Source organism: Balaenoptera borealis, assembly GCF_965194805.1.
Source record: "Balaenoptera borealis genome assembly, chromosome: 6".
NCBI lineage: Eukaryota > Metazoa > Chordata > Mammalia > Artiodactyla > Balaenopteridae > Balaenoptera > Balaenoptera borealis.
In genome coordinates this window covers 111430987-111451472 of record NC_138863.1, presented here as the reverse complement: position 1 = coordinate 111451472, position 20486 = coordinate 111430987, and the positions used below count along the sequence as shown (strand labels likewise).

The 20486-nt window shown below is 45.1% G+C and overlaps 1 protein-coding gene and 1 long non-coding RNA gene across 3 annotated transcripts in view; one reads left to right on the top strand and one right to left on the bottom strand.

Moving 5' to 3' along the window:
- The window catches only part of LOC309631473, a 144086-nt gene extending 123957 nt beyond the window's left edge, over nucleotides 1–20129 (top strand). For both annotated transcript variants that reach the window (XR_014246289.1, XR_014246290.1), the window contains 2 exons: nucleotides 11036–11208; nucleotides 15808–20129. This is a non-coding gene — a long non-coding RNA (uncharacterized lncRNA). The remainder of the gene's footprint in view (nucleotides 1–11035; nucleotides 11209–15807) is intronic.
- Nucleotides 6324–10097, bottom strand: CXCR4 (C-X-C motif chemokine receptor 4). Its single transcript, XM_082396025.1, has 2 exons — nucleotides 9967–10097; nucleotides 6324–7904 (listed from the first exon to the last, which is right to left on the bottom strand). The coding sequence occupies exons 1-2, from the start codon at nucleotides 9979–9981 to the stop codon at nucleotides 6858–6860; spliced, it is 1062 nt and encodes a 353-aa protein (XP_082252151.1). The 5' UTR covers nucleotides 9982–10097; the 3' UTR covers nucleotides 6324–6857.
- Nucleotides 20130–20486: the final 357 nt, after the last annotated feature.

Below are 20486 nucleotides of genomic sequence, written 5' to 3'. Positions count from 1 at the left end.
ATACTTAAAGGTCACAGGTTCACTGGGGTTCTTGGTGCCTTAAAACTTAAAGAGTAAACTGTCTCATATTGAGAGTTTCACATATTCATTCATGTTTATTGAATTTCTTCTGTATTTTAAGCATTGTTTAGTTGGGGTCAGCAAACTACAGACAGCAGGTCAGATTTGACCTGTCCCTGTTTTTCATAGCCTGGGAGCAAAGAATGGTTTTTACATTTTTATAAAATGGTTGAAAAAAATTAAAAGAAGAATAATATTTTGTGATATGTGAAAATTACATGAAATTCAAACGTCAGGGTCCAAAAATAAAGTTTTATTGGAACACAGACATACTCATTCATTCATGTGTTGTCTCTGGATGCTTTCCTGCTACAATGGCAGAGTTGAGTAGTTGTGACAGAAACTGCATGGCCTGTCAAGCCTAAAACATTTACTATCTAGCCCTTTACAGAAAAAGCTTTCGATCCCTGTTCTAGACACTGGAAATACAGCTATAAACAACATAGACATAGTCTTTGCATTCATAGAGCTTACATTCATGTGTAACATCACTATAAAGATGGCCCTGGCGGGACTCACCCTTGATCCTGGCTTTAGAAACATCAGGTTCTAACCAACTGAGCTAACTTATGTAATTTTAGCCAACATTGGCACAACCTATGGAATCTGATTAGTTTCTCATCAAATCAAATCAAATCAAGTCTATCAATTAACTATGTTACACTGCAAAGGTCTCTGCACTTAAGACATTAAACTAGTTGGGAAGCAAAATTTGTTTAAAAATGAAAGAAAAGAATAATGGTAATGACACACAATAGCTGCTTTTAACTTTTCAAAAGCCTTTTATGTGTGCTAGCTTACAAACTGCAGACTTCATGAGCTAAGAATTTAGGGTGGAAAAGCTCACTTTGGACTGATAGACACTAAGTAGGCTTGCCAGAGGAAGTAGGATGTTGTCCAAAACGATGGTCATGATTTCATTCTTCAATCCCAGGGGCCTAACAAGTTGTCTCCTATGGACAGAAGTCCAAGAAACTGCCTTTGAGGCTCTTTCCCATATCCTATGGTTTGGCAGAATTTCTGCTTTTATCCTTGTGGTGTGTATGGACAGCTTCCCTTGGGCTGGTAAAATAGGAAGACCGGGATTGGGAGCTTCTCACCCAGCTTGTGAGGTGGGCAGGGATCTGCTCTCCCCTAAATGGGGAATCAGTGGAAGCAGGACTTGGGGGATGGGTATTAAATAATAGAAAAATTGGGTGGGAGGGCGAAAACTTTGATTTCTTAAAATGTAAGGAAGTCGGAAAGTCTGAGAGTCCTTTAGCTAACTTTCCAACATGTCTAGAACACCAAAGGATTACTTCTTCCACTATACCATGAGCAACATTCATACCTGCATGGCCCAGGGTTTTGTTCAATAAATGGTTCAATAAAAGAATGGCTGATAAAAAAGAATGAAATATTGCCATTTGCAGTGACAAGGATGGACCTAGAGATTATCATACTAAGTGAAGTAAGTCAGAGAAAGACAAATATTATATGATACCACTTATATGTGGAATCTAAAATATAATACAAGTGACTCTCTATATAAAACAGAAACATACTCACAGACATAGAAAACAAACTTATGGTTACCTAAGAGGAAAGGGTTGGGGGAGAGGGATAAATTAGAAGTATGGGATTAACAGATACAAACTACTATACATAAAATAGATAAGCAACAAGGATTTACTGTATAACACAGGGAACTGTCAATATCTTATAATAACCTATAAGGGAAAATAATCTGAAAAAATATATTTATAACTGAACCAGTTGGCTGTACACCTAAAACTAACACAATATTGTAAATCAACTATACTTCAATAAAGAAAAAAAGAATGGCTGAAACAGTAAAGGAAGGAAGTCAAGTCACACACAAACATTAATCAGAATGCTTAGAGCATAGTGTGCTCTCAGGAATACAAATTTATGGGTGTTCATTCATTAGCTCATTCAGCAAGTATTTATTGGGTCCTGCTATGTGCCAGGCACTGAAACCCATTTTATTTCAATGACTAATAGTGAAAACCTTTCTCAAATGTCAGTGTCTGCTTTGTTGCTTTAAAAAGTACAACCAGGCGAGTGTCCGGTATTGAACCCTAAAGAGGACTGGAGAGCATGGAGGATCTTTTTGACCTCATGGTTATTACCCTGGCTAACGTCATAGAAAATAATAAAGTTACTATAATGCTTAAGAAGGCACACTCTGGTGTCAGACTGCCTGGTGTCAAAGCTTTACCACTCATTAAATATATGGCATTGGGTTAATTTTGCCTCAATTTCTCCATCTGTAAAACAGGAAAATAATATTTCCTACTATATAGGGCTGCTGTGAGATTAAATAATCAATGTATTATTTAATGTAGGAAACCCTCAAAGTGAATGGTAACTGTTTTTGTTATCACATAGGATTCGGCCTAGAAAAGATAGAGATGTTTGGACTGAATATATTGAGAACATGAGGACATGCCCCAGACCTTGGTGGTTCTGTTTGAATGCCATTTATAGTATGCATAGCAGAAAGAGCATAACCCCTTTATTTGTAGTTTAACTCTTTGACAGGGTCCTCGCCTGAAAATGCAGGTAGCAATATCATCTAACTGATGGGCCCTTTGTGCGTGGATCACATGTATGAGAGTGCCTGGAATTTAGTGAGCTCTCAATAAATATTACTTTCCTTCTGACAGAGTCAAATATGAGGAAGTAATTCCCTTTGATTAAGAGTGTTGATGAGTTGAGTTCTAGTTAATTGAACTGTAATATGTAAATCAACTTAATCGCGGACCGGCTCTGCCAGATAAACACCCAGCACCTGGTATGGTTTGGTTGAGCACCTTTATTTGTTTGATTTTGAAAAATTCTTTCCCTTTTTGTGGCTTTCTTAACATTGTGGATCCTTCAGCTCAGCCTGCAAGCAGTTTAGCATTTTCTGTTGAAAGAAGGATTTTCAGAAGGTTTTAGAAGATTTTAATTATGGGACTTAACAGGATTGATTTAAATTAATCCAAATCAGTTGCAGACAATGGAACAATGGGCTGGTACCTCAATCACTCCTTGTTTATTTTTCAAATAAAAGGAGAAAGATGGGAAGCGTTCCTAGTTGAGTCACAGGCTGTGGTGAGGATTAAATGAGTAAACATCGTGGTCTTTAGAGCGACAGATATTGGGTGGGAACTAGAGAGTCACCAGCAGTCACCCTTTACCGTGTATTTCCCTTTGTGGCATGTCTTCTTAGAATGGCAGGAAAGAAGAAAACAAACAGAAAGATATGTTAGTTATGACAAAGTAACACTGAAATCAGGGTGAAAGAATTGTGTGAGTTGAGTAAAGTGGGGGTAAAAAAGCATTGAAATGAGACAGAATAAAGGAGGCTAAAGGGAGACCTTGGGATCCTGTCCAGTGATAATTTCATGAAATGATGCTGGTTGGATGTATCCTTATTTTGATAATAATTTTCATCCCATGGCCCTCACCTTAAAAACTTGTTCTCAGTCTTGAACACTGTTGACACTTCGGGCTGGGTAATTGTTGTGGGTGCCTGTCCTGTACATCGTAGGATGTTTAACAGCATCCCTGGCCCCCACCCACTAGATGCCAGTAGCACCTCACCTACCCTCCTACCCACCCCCCCACCCCCCCAGTATGATAACCTAAAATGTTTCCGGACCTTACTAAATGTTCCCTGGGGGGCAAAAATCACCCCCAGTTGAGAACCACTGCTCTGAAAGGATTTGTCTCCACTGCTTTATGGGTCCCTGAGGCTCCAAGATTCCTCTTAGGCCATTCCTCTGGCTAACTTTTGGATCTCTCCAGCACTGACCAGATAAACCACTTTGGCAGCCAAGTGGAGACCTCCTCAAAGTGGGCTGGGTAAATCCCCACAATGCCAGGCTCAGTGCCACATTTCCAAGTGTTGGGGCCGCCTAGATTATTTTCTAAGGTAATGTGAATCTTGTCTCCAGCGGTCCTTGACCCTCTTAAGTGAGTACTACCTGGGAGTAATGACAACTCAATTCTGTTTGTGGTGCCTTTATTTACTGACAGTAAGCTTGGAGAAAGTCACAGACACTTAGTTGAAATTATTAAAATAAAGCCTGTAGGTTATCCTCTTAAAAGAGTACCCCAGAATGATTACTTGAATGTAGGCATAACCACAGAAGGAGGCTGAGAAGCCCCCAGTAGGGAGAGCTGAATTGCCAAGTGGCATTTTAGGAAAACAAAGGCTTGGCAAGATAAAAACATCCACTTTCCTCCCCAGTTACAGGCTTAATGTTATTAATAACTCAGATGTCATATTTACGCCATTATTGGCAGCATGCATACAATTTAAATATTTTAGCTTCCATTATACAACTGGATCTACATTACTGACCTTCAAGGGCCCCATTCATAAGGGATGAGGAAAGGGAACAATCAGCTACTTCATGCAAGGGCTGGCCAGCAGACTGGGTTTCCCAGCATTGTCAGACAAACCACCACACAGGGAATGCTTTGGAGCCGCTTGGAAATGGCAGGGTCAGGACAGAGAATGATAGGGGTGGGGGAGCTTTCAGGGTAGGGAGAGAGCCAAGGCTTTTTTTCTTTTTGAAAAAGAGATATCCCACCTTTGTTCAAAGGAGAATGAAATATCCATTAAGACTGGTGACACTGGGAATTTTGTTTCAGCTCAGTTCCTTTTGTTGTGACTCCAGGGCAGAGGCGAGGAATCTGGGGTGACAAGGTTTCAAGCTAAGATGAGAAAGAAAAAGAATTCCTTCCAAGGATTTCTTCTATTGTCTCCTCAAGAATAAATATTTATAGAGAAAGTTCAAGTGAAGTCTTTTACAATGGTCACGGCTTTAAGGCTAAGCCTTTGAGAGAGAACGTGTAAAACTATGCTTAAATGAAGGGTGATCCAATTAGGCTTCCCAGGGAAAACCAAGAAACCTCAAGATAATTTCCTATGTAAAATCTAATTATGTTCTCAAGTGGAATAGGAATACTACTTTGAATTATCCCAGCTCCATAGACTGCAGCAAAAATATACAGCCAAATTGGATTCTCTTTTAAGTAATTAAATTATTTCCCTTCACAGCATCTATAATTTGTCTTCAACAAATGTGATTTGCCTCAGAAAGATAAGACATTGCAGTTTTTCCTCCAAAATGGATTTTCTGTGCCAGAAACAATTATGAAAAGTAGACCAAATATTGTCTTAATTATATCCTGGTTATTATCTTTGAGTGCATGCCTGGAGTGCCATGTGTGTGTCACAAAGTGAGACAGGTATGGCTACTATAGTTTAAAAATTATCTTTAAATGGAGACCGGAGCTGAAATGTACTCAAGAGCTTGGGGCTTGCACAATGGTAGTGTAAATAGCTACGGGTGATGTTACATAAGACTCCAAAATCTTGTGCAAAACGTGGGCAATGGGGAGCTCGCATCAGTGGACCTTTCTTCTGAGCTCTGAAAGCACCACTTTAACTTCTGTCTGCTTGGCTGAACCCTTGAGGTGCTAGATGTTGCAATAGATTAAGTGTTGAGATTTGCATAGAAGATATTGCAAGAGGGGTATTTTGGGCATGGTTAATTTTATGAAGAAAACATTCACTTTTGGCTTTTGGCTTTATTTTCAATAGCAGTTCAGTTGCCTTATGACCAGGTGTTCTGCGGGACAACAGTGGGTAATGGTTAAGAGCAAGGGCTGGAAGGATGAATGGAGTCAGCTCCTGGTATGTCCCCTTGAAACTGCAAGTTATGGCAAGTCTCTGAACCTCAGTCTTCTCGCCTGTCAAAAGGGCCTGACGACATCTAGATTGAGAGGCGTAGACGAGAAGAGCATACAGTGCCTGGCTGGCACAGACCTGGAGTACACAAGGGGATGATAGTAAAATCTAAAACATGGGATTGCATACCTTTTCTTCTTTATGCGCATTTATCCTTCGGGAAGATTATCTTTCATAGGAATATGTGCTGGCTGGACATTTCTAAACTTCCATGAGTTAAAAGTGGTTAAGACTTCAGATACTGAAGTCACATTACCTGGTTTGAGATATTCATTGTGCGTACTTACTGTACTTTGACCAAGTCACTTAGGCTCTCTGTACTTTGGTTTCCTGCTCTACAAAATGTTAGTAATAATAGAACCAGAGCCTATCATAGAGCTGTGATAAGGATTAAGTAAAATATTACAACTAAAATACCTAGGACAGTATCTGACATGCCATGCAGGTATCTATTGTTATTTTTGACTTCTGCCAGCCAAAGGAATGTCAATAGAAATCAGAACATAACACTAAGTAGGTTTATCATGTACTTTTATTAACAACTTAATACAAGGCTGTACATTGTAGGTACTGAAATCAACACACTCCTGAAAACTGAAAAACCAGCATTTCTATACCACTTCAGGCTTTGGTTAAAAGTGCCATCTTCTACAGCAAAATCACATAGTGTAACCAAACAATTTAAGAGCAGGAAAAAGAAAATGTTCCACTGGAATGGACAGATTATTTATTTACAAACAGCTGAGGATAACTTCTAGCTTAAGTGATTTCACTATACACTCTGGAATGTTCAGTTCCCTTTTCTACGGTCCTACAATGACATACAGCAACTAAGAACTTGGCCACAGGTCCTGCCTAGACACTCATCAACATGAAACAACAACAAAAAATATTTATATAAATAAGTCAATTAAACCTCACAAAAACTAAAGGCACACAAGAAAAAATGTCCAACAGTCGATAAAAACTGTACAGTGTTGGTCAGTCTTTTATATCTGAAAAAATGTGTAACTTCAGAAAAAGTTCTTTAATGTATAAAAGTCCAGTGTTAGCTGGAGTGAAAACTCGAAGACTCCGACTCGGTTGAAACAGAAGAATGTCCACCCCGCTTTCCCTTGGAGAGGATCTTCAGGCTGGACCCTCTGCTCACAGAGGTGAGTGCATGCTGGGCAGAGGTTTTAAATTTGGCCCCAAGGAAGGCATAGAGGATGGGATTCAGGCAACAATGGAAAAAGGCTAGGGCCTCGGTGATGGAAATCCACTTGTGCACAGTGCTCTCAAACTCACACCCTTGCTGGATGATTTCCAGGAGGATGAAGGAGTCGATGCTGATCCCAATGTAGTAGGGCAGCCAGCAGGCAAAGAAAGCCAGGATGAGGATAACTGTGGTCTTGAGGGCCTTTCGCTTCTGGTAGCCCTTGGAGTGGGACAGCTTGGAGATGATAATGCAATAGCAGGACAGGATGACGATACCCGGCAGGATAAGGCCAACCACGATGTGCTGAAACTGGAACACCACCAACCACAAGTCGCTGGGATAGAAGCGGTCGCAGATGTACCTCCCATCCGCCTCCCTGATGCTGGCAAAGATGAAATCGGGAATAGTCAACAGGAGAGCAGGTATCCAGACACCAACATAGACCACCTTTTCAGCCAACAGCTTCCTTGGCCTCTGACTGTTGGTGGCGTGGACGATAGCCAGGTACCGGTCCAGACTGATGAAGGCCAGGATGAGGACACTGCTGTAGAGGTTGACTGTGTAGATGACATGGACTGCCTTGCACAGGAACTTCCCAAAGTACCAGTTTGCCACGGCATCAACTGCCCAGAAGGGAAGTGTGAGGACAAAGAGGAGGTCTGCCACAGACAGGTGCAGTCTGTACTTGTCTGTCATGCTTCTCAGTTTCTTCTGGTAACCCATGACCAGGATGACCAATCCGTTACCCACTATGCCAGTCAAGAAGATGATGGAGTAGACAGTGGGCAGAAAGATACGGTTGAAATGGGCATTTTCCTCCCGGAAGCAGGGTTCCTTTGTGGAGTCATAGTCTCCTGAGCCCAAGTCATCCTCTGTGTAATTATCTGAAGAGAATATCTGAAAAAGGCAAGGGAATGGACATTCACTTTCAAGTTCGGCAGGCATTCCCGAAGTTCAAAACAATGTTTCTGGTATTTTACAAAAGCAGTTTATAAAAACCAACTCAGCCCAGCCTGCTTCAGGAAATTCTGCTCCCACTAAAGTACTGGGGTAAGAGCACAAGGGAATTATTCTAGACTCCTACAACTCTCCTCCCATCTTCCCCCATAGTCGCTTCATTATATCCCTCATTAGGAGAACCAGTTACAAAATTCTTTGTTTAAAACAAGAGGGCGATGAGATTCTTTGGGTTGCAAAGTCACATCTTTGCTAACTCTTCTGCCCCGCCCACTAGAGGGAAGGAAAAACCTTGGGAGGAAAAAAACCAAAACAAAACACAAAAGAGGCCACTCCTAGGCGGCATGATGGTGGGATTGGGGGTAGAATCTCGTGTTCCGAGGAGCTGGGATTAACTTTCTCTATGAAGATTCGCCAGGAGAGGGAAGAGGGGAGGAAGAAGGACCGCGGGGTCCCAAAGACTCTTATTCTAAAGCATGAAACACTGTTTTCTCCACGACTGTCTAAACACAAACCATTCCGTACTTCAAGCAACACGTAGTGGGGAAGGGGAATGCGGTCTTAAACGAAGGGCTTTGGTGCTTGGGGGCAGGGGTGGGGTGTCAGAAGCGGGGAACCCTCACTCCCACCGGCGCTGCTCAGGGGCGTGGGTTTCTCTGCCAAACCCATGTTTATCACTTGGCGCCTTTGGGACATTAGCGAGCACAGCATTTTAATGGGAGGGGAAAGTCACGGGGTCTGCACCCGTGGTCCTCGCCCCGAGTTTCATTTCCTCACTCTCCCGGGTCGCTTCCCATCCTGCCACGGATCCAGTTAATGGGGTGGGAGGTCTGCAAGCTGGAAGCCTCCAGGCGGAGGGCGCGCTGGGGGCCGGGTGGTCCAGCTCCAGCCCTCCGCGCGGCCCACCACGCCCACCGCCGGCAGGCAGTGGCTCCAACGGTTTGGCCCCGCCGCACGCCAGGCGCAGTCCTGCAGGGTGCTGGGGAGAGACTGGGCGGCTCCGCCGCGGGAGCCTTTGAATCGCGCGCCGCTGGGGGAAACGAAAAGCCTCCCATACCAAGGGGATTTCAAAAGGCTCCAGGAAACCACCGACGGTTAAATGGCGCAACCGGGCTCGGTGAGAGCCCAACTGTCTCCCCACTTGCACCTGCGTGTCTGCGCCGCAACTACCGGCAGCCCAGGTGCCCTCCCAGCCCTTCACTCCACCCTTAGTCCCCGCCGCGAACACCTCGGGGTGCTGCTGCACCGTGACCGCTTATATACTCCAACTTCTGCACGACCCCCAACTCCAGAACCCCGGGGCCCACTCGCGGCGCTGGCGACGCCCGCGATGTCTCTCCCTCAATCCTCAGTGGCGCGGGCTGCTCCCGGCCACCTCCCTGCTGCGGCCAACGCGCAGACACCTCAGCAAAGCGGCACGGTGGGTCCGCCCTCTGCTCACAGTACCCGGCACTGGCACAGCTCCGCGGGCAGCAGAGTTTAGCGAACACGCGCCCAACGGCAAGAGTGGTCCTCAGGCGCCTTTGCCCCTGAAGTTAACCAGGGGCGCAGTCTCCCTCTGGGAACTCAGCCCGGGCGGGCCGCCCTCCACCTCCAAATTCAGATCATGTAATTCGCTCCAAAAGAAACCCCCGCTCCCCCAAGGAAGAGACCCACGGTCTCTGGCAGCGCGCACGTCTTCTCTGCACTTGTGCACAGAATGTTCTGTTTGCAAACAGCGTGCAAACCCGGCGCGCGCCGCAGAACTCAAGGGGGAGACACATGCAGCCACCGAAACGGTCGTTCCCATCTTTTCTCCTCTACTTAGAAAAAGATTTCAGTCCAACCCCGCCCGCCCCCACCCCGACCGTAGCCAAGCGCACGAAAACTCCTTTCTATGCCCCTTCTCCGGGGCACGGGCACCTCCAATATTCTGGTCGTTTCTGCCCGCTCGGAGAGGAGTTGCGCTCTAATTTCATGTGTTTGTAATACGTTTAAGAAAAAGCAGGTTGAAACGACTTACATGGAACCCGTCCATGGTAATCGCTTGCTCTCCAGCCGCGGGGGCTACCGGAGTACTCAAGTCCTAGGAGACACTTTGCTACCTGCTACCGCAGCCAACAAACTGAAGTTTCTAGTCGAAGCTGCACTTTTATAAAAACACGCTCCGCGGGCGGCGCATGCGCCGCGCGGGTGGGCGGGAGGGCGGGGCGGGGAGAAAGGCGGAATGGTGGGGGGATGGAGAGGGGCAGATGAGCGGGTGGAGGCCGCGAGGGAGGGGCGAGGGGGTAAGCACTCAGGCGGCCCCCGCAGGTTAAGCCAGGGAAGCCCCTCAGCGGCTCCCTTTAGCTCTAGCTCGCGGTCACCTCGTGAGTCTAGAGCTGTGGAGGGCGTCCCAGAGGCGTGCCGCAACTTGGGAAAGCAGGATGCCCCCTGAGGGAGGTTGAAAGCGCGGGCGACCGACGCGTCCCTGTGTGGCGCGTCTATCCTTGCTCACGTGGGTGGCATTCCAGACCCGGGAAGGCTACAGATGGAGACACTGAGGCCCAGAGAGGGGAAATGACTTGCCAGAGTAACCCGACCAATAGGCGGCAATGCTGGCAGCGGGTCCAACCTCTGACTCCATTCCCTGCTCTTTCAGCACATGCAATCCATTCAGGAAATGAAATAAGTAAAGATTCTTTCTTCAGAGCACAATTGTGTATAACTAGGCATGCACATCCACAGTAATAGTAGTAGAGTCAGGAAACACTTTCAGAAGAAGGTAGGATGATTTGGCATAATTCTGGAGGGAGACTGTGATAGAGAAGTAGGTATGTATTCCCGGGTAACCAATAAGTGAATAGTACTTAAAATTATATATATATATATATATATATATGCTTTGTTCTCTTATAACAAAGCATCTATATATACATATTTATGCTTTGTTATTAGAGAAACGTAGCGAATAGTACTTTTGTAACATATCACAGGGTACTTGCACAGAATCATTCATTCCCACAACACCCTGTGGGTGTTAACCATTACAGAGATGCATTTAGTCAACAGATATTTAGTGAGGGCTGACTGCATGCCACGCACTGTTCCAGGCGCTGAGGATACAGCGGTGAACCTGGCAAAGCCCTCAGGCGGAGGAAACAGGAAGCAGCCCTCCAGAGATGAAATGCCAGGGTTGGCAGGAGATTCCAAGCGGACTCGAACCCACATCTACCGGCCCCGCATCTGCAGTCCGACCCAATACGGAGGACAAGCGTTGGCAGCGGTAAGAAATTAGGTTGGAGAGCAGGGCGGGGTGGAGTTGGGGTGGAGTCTGGACGCTTAGCCCCAGACGGCTGGGGTTTGCAGTGGGCGCCCAGACAGTGCTTTCCAGTCTCGCGCCACTTCCCACCCGCGCAGAGCCTGGGTGGGGCCGGGGACCCAGTAAAGGACGGGGCCGAGAAATAGTGCGACCGCAGGCGGGGGTGACCGCAGGAGTGACAGCGGGGACCGAGGTGTGAGCGTCAGCCGGCGGGAGAGGTGATTGCACTGCGACGCGGACCCCAGACGCCTCCCACCCTGGGGCCCTCGCGAGAAGAGGGCTTGCCCAGACTGGACCTTAGGCACCACCCCCTTTTTCTTCCAGATGAAACCTTTCGATCTGGAGGTGTTCCAGAGACAGTGGGTAGGCTGGGAACCGTATCTCTACCGAGCATAAGTTTTTCCTCTTTTCTGTGGACCCCTTCCCTAATATTTGTCGGTGAAGGTCCTCATCTACTGAAAGCTGATATTGGAGTTAGGAGGTCGGACTCTCAGAAACTGTCAATTTAGGACACAATAATGACGGGATAAAATCGAACATAATATTATGTTATGTAGAATTTTTTTTAAGTCTTAAAAGCACTTTAAATTTTAATAAATCATTAATAAAATGTCAGGATCTTCACATTTCCATAAACCAGGTAGGACAGGCATCCTATCGGCTGAAGGGCTGGAATTTCAGACAGGTTCCATGGCTTGCTTTCCCTGAAGCTTAGTAGTGGCAGAATCAGTATGTTTTGACCCAGAATGTCAGCAGCATTGTACCTCAAAACTCTTATCTTCACAATGGCTAAAACCTGAAAAGTGGAATCTCCCAAACTCACCCAAAAAGGGGAGAGAAGTTAAATCCAGAGTAAAATGATTTGCACAATAAATATTTGTTGATTGTTTGCAGACAAAAGAAAGCTCCTTTCCTTTATCTGAGCACTCCTTTAGATCCTTTTAGGTATATTGCTAGAAGGAAGAAGATAGTTAAGAGAACAATGAAATGCTATTTCGTGACTATCAAATTAGGCAAAAAATTTTCTTTCCAAAGATAATATTGGGTCTCAGGATTTGATAAGACCAACTGTCTCTCGCCTGTGGCTGGTGGGGAATGTGAGCTGGGACATCCTTTGTGGAAAACACTACATTCAGCAGGAACCTTAGAACAGTAATTCCATAAGTTTCTATAGAAACTTATCCTAAAGAAATAGGATTTTGCAACAAAAGTATTCATGTTCACGGAGGCATTATTTATAATAGTGAAGTATCTGAACAGCCCTAAGTCTCCACTGTTAGTGGAATAGTTGAGAAAATGTTGGTACATCCATATGTGGAATTCCATATGCCCATTGCAAATGATGTTTGCAAAGAATTTTTAATGACAGAGGAAGATGCTTATGAAACATTAGTTACAAAAACCAGGATTCCAAACTGTGTATATAGTGTGATCTCAGTTATGTTAAAATTAGGAGAAGGTTGGAAGGAAAGCCAAAGTGTTTATAGGAGTTTTCATTGGGTACTGAATTACATTTGATTTTTTACTTTCTTCCTTGCGTTTTACTGTGCTTTCCAAATTTTCTATAGTAGACATGAAACATTTTCATGTTCAGGAAAAAGTCAATATGATAAAAAAGGAAACAATCCCTTCTCATACCTTTCCACTTCCTAAAGTATTCGCTAGACATGATAACTTTTTCTATAATAGTCCTCCTTTCCTCTTTCTAAGGAATGGTCTCGGGTCATTTTCCTCTGGGCTAATCCTACCTGAACTGATTTTTTAAACGCTCTGATGTTCTTAAAAACAAAGCAGAACAAAAAACTCAAACATTTATTGAAGGCTTGTAATATGCAGCCCACCTCATATAATCCCCTCAACAACTCTGGAAGGCATGTACCACCTCTACTCCATGGGTAAGCAGACTGAAGTCCAGAGAGGGTGAGGAACTTGGCTGTGATCACACAGTGAGGATCTGTACCCAGTCCGTCTGGCTCCAAAGCCCAGGCTCTCTCCACTACATCACAATGTCTGCTTTCTCTGATGCTGAGATTCACTGTCTGAAACTCCTTCCTCTGAAAGTTCATTTGGCATTTACTTACATGCTGCTTTGAGTGGCATCTCTTGTGACAATATTCAATTTTAAAATGAGTGTATAGCTTTTCTCCTCTCTCCCAAATAGTCTAGGTTCCTTAAAGTGAATGCTCAGATATCCTCTATGCAGCTAGCCCACTGATGAACAAATGATGGACTCCTTAATCGTTTACTGAAGCTTTGTTTAATGAATTAATGACTTCCCTGTGTGGCTCTGGCAACAGAGCTAGGCCTAGGGGCTGTCAGGGCTTGGCAGGGTCCCCAAGTTCTCAGTCTGGCTTTAGCCCAGGGAATAACTAGTCTTGGCCATGGTTTGGAGGGGATGCTTACAAATCCAGTGACACAGTGGCAAGCATTCTGCCACCTCCTGTTGCTCGCTCTGCAGCTGGTTGGTTTGTGTGTGAGCTTGTGTGCGTGTGTGTGTATCTGTCTGTGTATGACAGAAAGCTGTACTCTGTCCCCAGATAGGCTCAAAGCCAGTTGGGGAGAAAGCTTAGGGACAGACCTCCTCCCAATGGTGGATGGCAGGAGGCAGCTGCATCAAAGGCCTTCTGAAAGCACCAGGTCCCCCTGTCCACTCCCTGGGCCCTCCCCTGTCTCCGAAAAGAAAAATTGCCACTTTTGTTTCTGACAGAGAAAAAAAATACCAACTTCCTTGATGGCAGTAGGGGATACTCAAAGGGACAAAGTTAATATTTTCCCAAGTAATTTTTTAAAAAGGAAGCTATTTCTCAAGGGCCATGTAATTCTAACAGAGGGTTACATATCTCAAAGTGACAATGCTATCAAATGTCAACTATTTCCAAGCTGATATTAGGTGGGAGAAATGGTCCACCACCCCACTGCCACTGCACCCAGCCCACTCCTCCTTCCCCAGCTCCTTATGTCACCAACACCTACAGGTGAAAAATGACTTTGGCAAATAAACCTGTCTTCCATCTTGCAGCTATATACCAATTTAGGAAGATTATTACTGGTTTTCCAGGTACCATTTTTATCCTAAATTTAAGTCATACCTTGAGTTTCTAAAAGGTCTGATTTCGCTAAAATGAGATTATTCATGATTTCCATTGAAGCTCTGTAGCAGTCAAAAACAGTTAAAGAAATTGCTTTTACAAAGAGAAAAGCTAGACTAGTAAACAAATACAGCCAATTTAGAGTCACTCTGGTAAGTCATTTAAACAAAGCAGCCACTTAATTGACAGTGCAATGATCATAACTTGACTAATTCCACAGCCAGCATGATGTATTACTCTCAGAGTTTGCTGGGCTCATGTGGCAGGTGTGGTGTGTGGATCCAAAGAACAAACAACAAACAGACTCAGTGCTGCTACCTCAAAAATTATGGTGTCAAGCTGGGAAAGAGGACATGACTTTAGGAAATAATTGAGTGAGAAAACTCTGTTCTCCATGGAGAAGGCTTGTCATTGTTTTCCTTAAACCAGTAATTTATTGGCGGTGACCTCAGGCAGCTATATAACAAGAGGAAGCGCCCAGAGCCCTGTGGACAGTCCGCTTTCTAAAGAGAATTATGCATCCATGGCAGAGCCAGGGTGCTCCCAGAAATGTGGTGATCTGATCACCCATACAGATGGGCTCTGAGATCATTCTACCAAGAGTTTTATATTAGCAGAAGGACAGGATGGGAAGTGTGTGTGTGTGTGTGTGTGTGTGTGTGTGTGTGTGTAGAGGGAATTCATGCAATGTTCTTGCATGAGCAAGTTCTTAAATCCAAAGCCATAATCAATCTGGCTGTAAGTAGCCAGAGCTACTTGTAAAGGTCTAAGGCACCAGTGACAAATTCTAAAAACCTGCAGATACTGTAAATGAATGAGGCAATAGGGAGTGGTAGGGACTGTGAAGAAATGGAGGGTACATACCCTGTCCAGAGTGGGTAGCCACTACCCTTGATTGCCCTATGTGGGAATTTGGGCCATATCTTCCAATTTTTTAAAGAGAAGCTGAAAGTCCTAATTTGTTAAATGTGAAATCTCTCAACTTTAAAATGTAGATTCAAAACAAACAAGCAAACAAACAAAAGCTTTATAAGCGTCCAGTTTACACTGGCCTAAGGTATTGGCACTAGGAATCAAAAGAATAATTGGGGGTTGGGAGACCTGGAAGGATGGAACAGATACAGACAAGGGCAACAGTGCCAAATAGTCAGAATCAGCTTCGGAACCCTTTTGCAGTAGCCTCTGTGCCATAAGTTGTCCATTACGCCAAGACTGAAATTAATCACTTTGGATTTCCTGAATTGATTCTCCCCTCTGGCTCCCACTGTACTCAGGTTAATATTTAGGACCCTGAAGAGAATTAACTCAACTTCTGTGTGACTCTGTTTTATTCCCCCAAACGCTTCCCCATCCCTAGGCTCTCAGCCTTCTTGGCTACCTTGCATGCATGAATGCTGGACTGTTAACTCCTTTCAGCCTTGTAGGACAGCTTCCTTCGGGAAGATGGACATTCCTTCCTCTTCTCTTTAAACAGGAGCACTGACAGTAGAAGGAAGGATTGCCAGCTGAACAGTGAAGCTTAGTGGTTCGGAGCACAGGACTTTGGAGCCGGCTCATATAGACACTTGAGTGCTGACTCCACATCTTTTCCAGCTCTACATGCAGGGGCATCACAGCTGGGCAAACGTATCTCGTAAGTCTGTTTCCTTAGCTGTAATAGATAACAACAGCGTTTCCATTTTTGGATTGTTGGGTGGATTAAATAGGAAAATGCATGTAAAGTCTTTCTCACAGCGTGGGGCACATAGTAAGTGCTCAATAAACATTACCTATTATTAATATAGGCTCATATCTCAGCTGTTGAAATGTCTTTCTTGTCATTGGAGGGATTTGATTAACCAGGCAAATGGCTTTCTCCACCATTACCCAGAGAAGTGAGGTAAGGGGAAATGGAGCCTTCAGTAAAGTGTGAAATGTTCTTACTTCTAATTGTGGGTCCGAAGAGAGACATCTGATGGAGGAAGGAAAGAGAAATAATAAAGTTTCTCATATGTGCCTTGAAAGCCCCCTCCTGTAGTTACAGAGACTCGGATTCAGGCTTGGGAGGGGTCTTTGAACCCATTTGGTCTCCATTCCAAGGAGTTCCTTCTACAACCGTATGGGGTGGTGCCACCTCTGAACACTCCCAGGGATGGGCAGCCCATTACTCGGAAAGGGAGCCCATTCACTGGTGGGTGAACCTGATCACTGTTCAGCCCTTTCTCCTAGGCACCAGCCTCCCCCATTTTCTATCTACTGGGTCTAATTTAGCTAGAGCTCAGCTGGATGAGATGCGCAAGAGGAAGCCAAAGAGAGCAGAAGCCAAACATCCTGGAGCTAAAGCACAACCTGCCTGCCCTTCCTGAGATACTGATTTCTGTAGCCGCAGGGATGAGTCTAATGAGAGGCCTCTTTGTTCCATTAGCAAGTTTGAGAGTGGAATCAGGCCAGGTTAGGGTTTCTTTTCATAAAGAAAATTATCTCCAAACATGGAAGATTTGGGGATTAAATGACTCAAAAGATTTAGTGCTGGACTTTTTAAGGCCTCCTGAGTCTTTCCGATGTACTCGTCTTGGAAGGAAAACGTGGGAAAGTGTCAGCTAATCGAGAGTGAGATTAACCCCATCTTTGCTTGGTCTTACATTAGGGGAAGTCAGGTTAAAATGAATACTTAAAAAATTGTCTGAAGGGACTTAACTGGTGGTCCAGTGGTAAAGAATCCGCCTTAGAATGCAGGGCACGTGGGTTCGATCCCTGGTCAGGGAACTGAGATCCCACATGCTGTGGGGCAACTAAGCCCGTCTCACAACTGCTGAGCTTGGGCGCCTCAACTAGAGCCCGCGTGCTGCAAACTACAGAGCCCACGCGCCCTGGAGCCTGCGGGCCGCAACTAGAGAAGAGAAAACCCTCAGGCCACAACTAGAGAGAAGCCCACACGACAGTAGAAGATCTTGCATGCCTCAATGAAGATCCCGCCTGCCGCAGCTAAGACCCGATGCAGCCAAAAATAAAATAAATGAATGAATAAATAAATAAATAATAAACCTTAAAAAAAATTGTCTGAAGATCCATGCCTAAATGGGTTTCTTTTTAGCAGGCGCTGATGGCTGCCTGGAGAAAACCTTGCTTTCTCATCTAGATGCCCCTCCGACCCTTTTCAATCATAAAGCTCAAGGCGTTTCCTGGAATCTGTAAACTGAGGATGGCTCTGTGTTGGAGCGATTTCTTTTTAAATAGAGGGAATGAAATCGTTTTCAGAGTTATTTAAAAATATCAAGGTGGTGTGTTTCAGGTTTTCTTTCTTGTTTTTCCAGTCATTGATCCCTGTGGGTAACCGGTTGCGACATCATCCTCCGGGGTGTTTTTACTCGGGTCCAAGTTGCCGAATGCAGCCCTGTACGGCCCTGCCTGCCCTGAGAGCTGCGGTGGGGCAGCCCCTCATAGGGAGCAGACACCAAATGTCCCGGGTCTACCCCATTGTCCCTTTATGGTTCGGAAATCAGCTCACGTGCGGAGAGTTTATTGCTTGTTTAGGGGCAGAGGAGAATGACCTCTTTGGCGACACTGAACAACTATGAACAACTTGGATGAATCCTTTCCACAAACAGCTCTCCATTTGCAGGTCCAGATTGCTGAGAGCTTTATCTTTGATGATAAATGGGAGGGTATTCCAGCTCCATCTTCAAGCTTCCCCCTAAAGTGATTTCGATTAGGCTCCTCAAGACGGGATAGGATTTTTCTTCTCTGCCAAGTAAATTTTCGCTTCAGGGTTAGGGTTTTAGCAGCTGGTTACTCTTTTGAGGGGCATTTTTTTTTTCCAATTGCCTTTCATGCCACCCCATATGGGGTGTGCTAAGTTTTTTGTCATACGTTGGCAATTTGCCAGGCTAAAAAAAGAACCACCCTCACTCCTTCAACCAAAACCCTCCCCCAGCTTCTCTCTTACACCCACACTGACACACACTTACACTGACACACACACACCATCATAACCAGTCACCCCAGAAACCCACGTTCTCCAGCATTTCTGAATTTTTTGATGTCCCAGCAACAGCTTCTTTCTCTCTTCTCTGTCATATGCCTGCCCTGTGTCCCAGTCTCAATTCTAGAAAAGGGCAGGCTTGCTTGGGCACTGCCATGAATTTCTATCCGGGCTTCTGTTTAAGAGTTTAAGTGCTGGGGGTCACCAGACTGGCTCCCTGGTCTCTGGTAGGTAGAGACTGCCTCTGCCCTTTTATGCTAAACATTTAATTGGCCCTCCTTTCTGGTGAGTCCCACAAGAAACCTCTGACCTTGTCCTTGAAAGCATGAATATAGAGAAGATATTTCTTCTGCCCATTCTCCACCAGCCTAGAGGGTTTTGTTGAACTTTGTTTACCTTCTATTGTTTGTACTGTGAAACGATAGGCTAGTTTCCAAATCTGAAAAAAGAACCACGATTAAGTATATTTTTTCCAACTGTACGCTTTATTTTCTCCTTGGAAATCTCTGCTTTACCCCCATCTTGAGTCAGAGAAAACCACTTAGAATGCCCTGCTCTTCTGACCTGTCTCTGGCCCACGCCTTTGTGTCCTCCGCAAACAGAATGAGCTGTCTTGAATGAATTCTGCAGAAGAAAGAGCTGAAAGTGGGGGCATGTGAGGCATCTACAAGAATCAGAAATTGGCAAAAGTAAGCCAATACAGTACAGTGTGTGTGGGGATTTCTCTCCCCCCATCACTGTCTCACTTTGTAGTGAGTATAGAGTTTTCCTCTTTTCTCCCAACAGCAAAGGAAGTGGCTTTGACTGTGTGAGCTCTCCCTTCTTTGTGTTGCCTGGGGCAGAGGTGTATACACGTGTGTGTGTGTGTGTGTGTGTGTGTGTGTGTGTGTTCTTCACTGGCCGGTGGCAGTGTTGTGGGTCCCATAATCCCCCTGGTCCTGAGTCCCCTTCTAGAGTTTCCACAGAAGCAGAGGCAGCCACAGAATGCCAGGTGTGCCTGTCCGGTGACGGACACCCCTCCCACCCCACCGGGGAGGACTCTAGAGAGTCCCTAGGTGCTGCTACTCTGGTCCTACCCCCAGAAGACCTGGCTTCTGGAGGTGAAGATGGTGAAGAGCTAAAAAGAGTTCTACCCATCTGTCCACCCATTCTACCTGTTTGTCTGATATTTGCAAAGACAATGAAGTGTAAAGCAGCAGGCCATGTCCTGGAAGCTGGAGGAGATGGATCTCCCTGGGTGTGACTGGGGTTTAAGGGACTAATGGAAATGTGAGTGGGGACCACACAAGACGACCTTGTCAGGCAAGTTGCTTTGCGGACTCTAAAGTGCCAGACAAGTCTCAGGGAGTAACTATTATATTAACCGTTTATCTTGTGGCACTGATATGAAGACCATACAGGGTCATGGATGAGGCTACTTTGTAAACGGCAATAACACTAAATTAAAAGTTAATTATTATAGACATAAGATGTTTTAGTTAAATCTAGATGGAGTATACGAGGAAGGCTAGTTTCTACCTGTTAAGGTTTCATAAATCACAGGAACCAAGTTTCAACCCGAATACCCCAGCCCTGCTGTGAGAAGTGGGGGAGATAACGGGATGATAGAGTCTGCCCCTGGGGTCAAATCAAGGTTGGTGTAAGTCCTCTCATGGTGCAGGCAAGTTTCCTTGATTCTTCTCCCTTTCGGATCTGGAACACACACTCTCACACTGCCCCGGATCTGTCCCACAGCATTTTATTTAATTTTTCCATTTCTTTTTATGATTTGCCTTCTCCTCCCTTAGTGGATTCTCTTCCTGCTCTCTCTGGCCCCTTCTGAGCTCCTTTACTGCTGAGGCCTCTTCAGTACCTGTTTCCCTCCCTTCCTCCCTCCCTTCCTTCCTTCCCCATTTCCTTCCTTCTTTCCTCCTTTTCACAAATCGTTGCGAGTGCCTATGATATACACAGCTCTGCTAGGTGGTGGGACAGAAACTAGACGAACAGCACACAATCCTCGGTCTTAAGACATTTGAGTCCAACATGGGAGGCAATATAGGAACATAGATAACTGTAACATAAGCCAGAGCAGAACGGACAGTGTAAGTGAAGTAGAAACAAGGTCCAGTAGAGACGGAAGAGGTCTTTCACACAGGAGATGTATGTAGAATGGGTAGGATTTTGACTTGGAAAGAGTTGGACAGGAAGGAGGA